The sequence below is a fragment of the Sardina pilchardus genome, chromosome 24 (assembly GCF_963854185.1).
Source record: "Sardina pilchardus chromosome 24, fSarPil1.1, whole genome shotgun sequence".
NCBI lineage: Eukaryota > Metazoa > Chordata > Actinopteri > Clupeiformes > Clupeidae > Sardina > Sardina pilchardus.
The window spans coordinates 10,353,994-10,355,750 of NC_085017.1; the positions used below are offsets into that span (position 1 = coordinate 10,353,994).

Here is a 1,757-nt window from a genome sequence, read left to right on the forward strand (position 1 = left end):
ATGACGTCACTATCTTGCGACAGCGACACTACCAGAAGTGGTGAGCTGGCTTAGTCTATGAGTCTATCTGGTAAGAAATCGGATTAATCCTGTAACTGTTTGCTTTTATACTGAAATAGGATGCAATATATTCTATTTATCTGTGTATGTGTTTTATAGTAGGTAAATGGAAGCTGTAAATATGCTTTCATCGAAGATACGCTAAAACGGGAACTTGGGTGAAGCTGGTTTGTTTTAGCTAACAGCAACATTAGCAGCAATGTCGAGCTCTTTGAATGAAATCTCGCCACAAGTTCTGTTGAAAATTACATCGGCAGAGACCTGTAGTCTAATTCATCCCAAACTGCCGTACCTTTGGTTAATCACAGCCCGAGGTGTTGCCTTTCTTTAACCTGATGTAAATGCGTCACTACACGGTGATGTCAGGATTTGTCGTTCATTCACCTGTTGGCTGTTTCTCAGCTACTGCTGATGGAGGTGCCGTCCATTTATTAACGTTATCAAACCAAGCTAAAGCTGTCGTGTTTGTTTTGTCATAATTTGCTCTTTTTCTCTTTTTCTCTTGTCTTGTGGGGACATGTCTAGTTTCATAGTTGTGTTGTCCCACGAATAACCCCATCATGACCAAGCTGCTCGAGTGGCTGTTTGGGGTGTCCCTGATCGGCGTTGCCTGGGGACTGGTGACCTTTGACCTGCTGGACCTGAGGTTGCCACCAGTGTACCGGGAGGTGGCGTGGCCGATGCCAGTGTACCTGCTGGTGGCCTTTGGCTGCTACTCACTGGCCACAGTGGGCTACCGGGTGGCAACTTTCAACGACTGCGAGGACGCTGCCAAGGAGCTCCAGGCACAAATCCAGGAAGCCAAAGAGGACCTGAGGAAGAAAGGATTAAAAATGTGAGACGACAGACTCTTGAGACCGTGATGCACGTACACACTGACTGACTCACTCACTCAGGCATGCACTTACTCATATAACACACACACACAAATACACACACACACACACACAGTTCATAAGAAGATTTTTGTCTCATGAATACACACACGGCGCAGTCACCACATGGACATAATTTGCTAAGAGACATTCATGTGTTTGCCAGCATCAGTTTCATGAACATTTTTTATAAGTCCTGGCACAGCAATATAGAAAAAATCATGAGCTACGGAGATTTGTGAGATCGTTACTTATTATGCTGCGGCTGCGATAACGAGACTGTCCGCTGTCCAAAATATGTGTCCGTCTCAGCTACTCGTGACCACCCCTTTTCTAGGAGTGCTGTGGGCGGGCAATGAGAGACACTCGTACGCCGCTAACGCGACGGACTGTTATCAGACAGAAAGCACTCGCCCTCCAGCCAAGTCCCGCGCACTAGTTCAGGGCATGAATATTAAGCTGAAGCTGGGAGGAGATGTGTGGGTGGGGTGAGCTGGCCTCTCTGGAGGGCTTACACATCTTATTAAGTCAAATAGCTGTGTGGTTATGCTAATGAGGGCCGAGTGTAAGGTTACTCTGGAATTAGACTTTCTGATGTGGCCCAACGGAGCTGTTGTCCTCCGCGGCTTCAGCGGTGCTCGGGACGGAGTCCGCATTCCGCATGTGTCCGAGAGTTTCACTCTTGCTCACTGTCTCTCTTTTGCTCTCTGTCTCTCTCTCTCTCTGTCTCTCTCTCTTTCTCTCTCTCTCTCTTTCTCTCTCTCCCTCTCCCTGGCATAGTGGGTAGCTGTTGCTCTGTGATTAAAAGCTCCCTGTTGAAAA

The 1,757-nt window shown here is 47.5% G+C and overlaps 1 protein-coding gene across 1 annotated transcript; it reads left to right on the forward strand.

Moving 5' to 3' along the window:
- The first annotated feature begins 20 nt into the window (after window positions 1-20).
- dpm3 (dolichyl-phosphate mannosyltransferase subunit 3, regulatory) lies at window positions 21-1,757 on the forward strand. Its single transcript, XM_062530032.1, has 2 exons — window positions 21-70; window positions 586-1,757. Exon 2 carries the CDS (start codon window positions 621-623, stop codon window positions 897-899), a length of 279 nt encoding a protein of 92 aa, XP_062386016.1. The 5' UTR covers window positions 21-70; window positions 586-620; the 3' UTR covers window positions 900-1,757.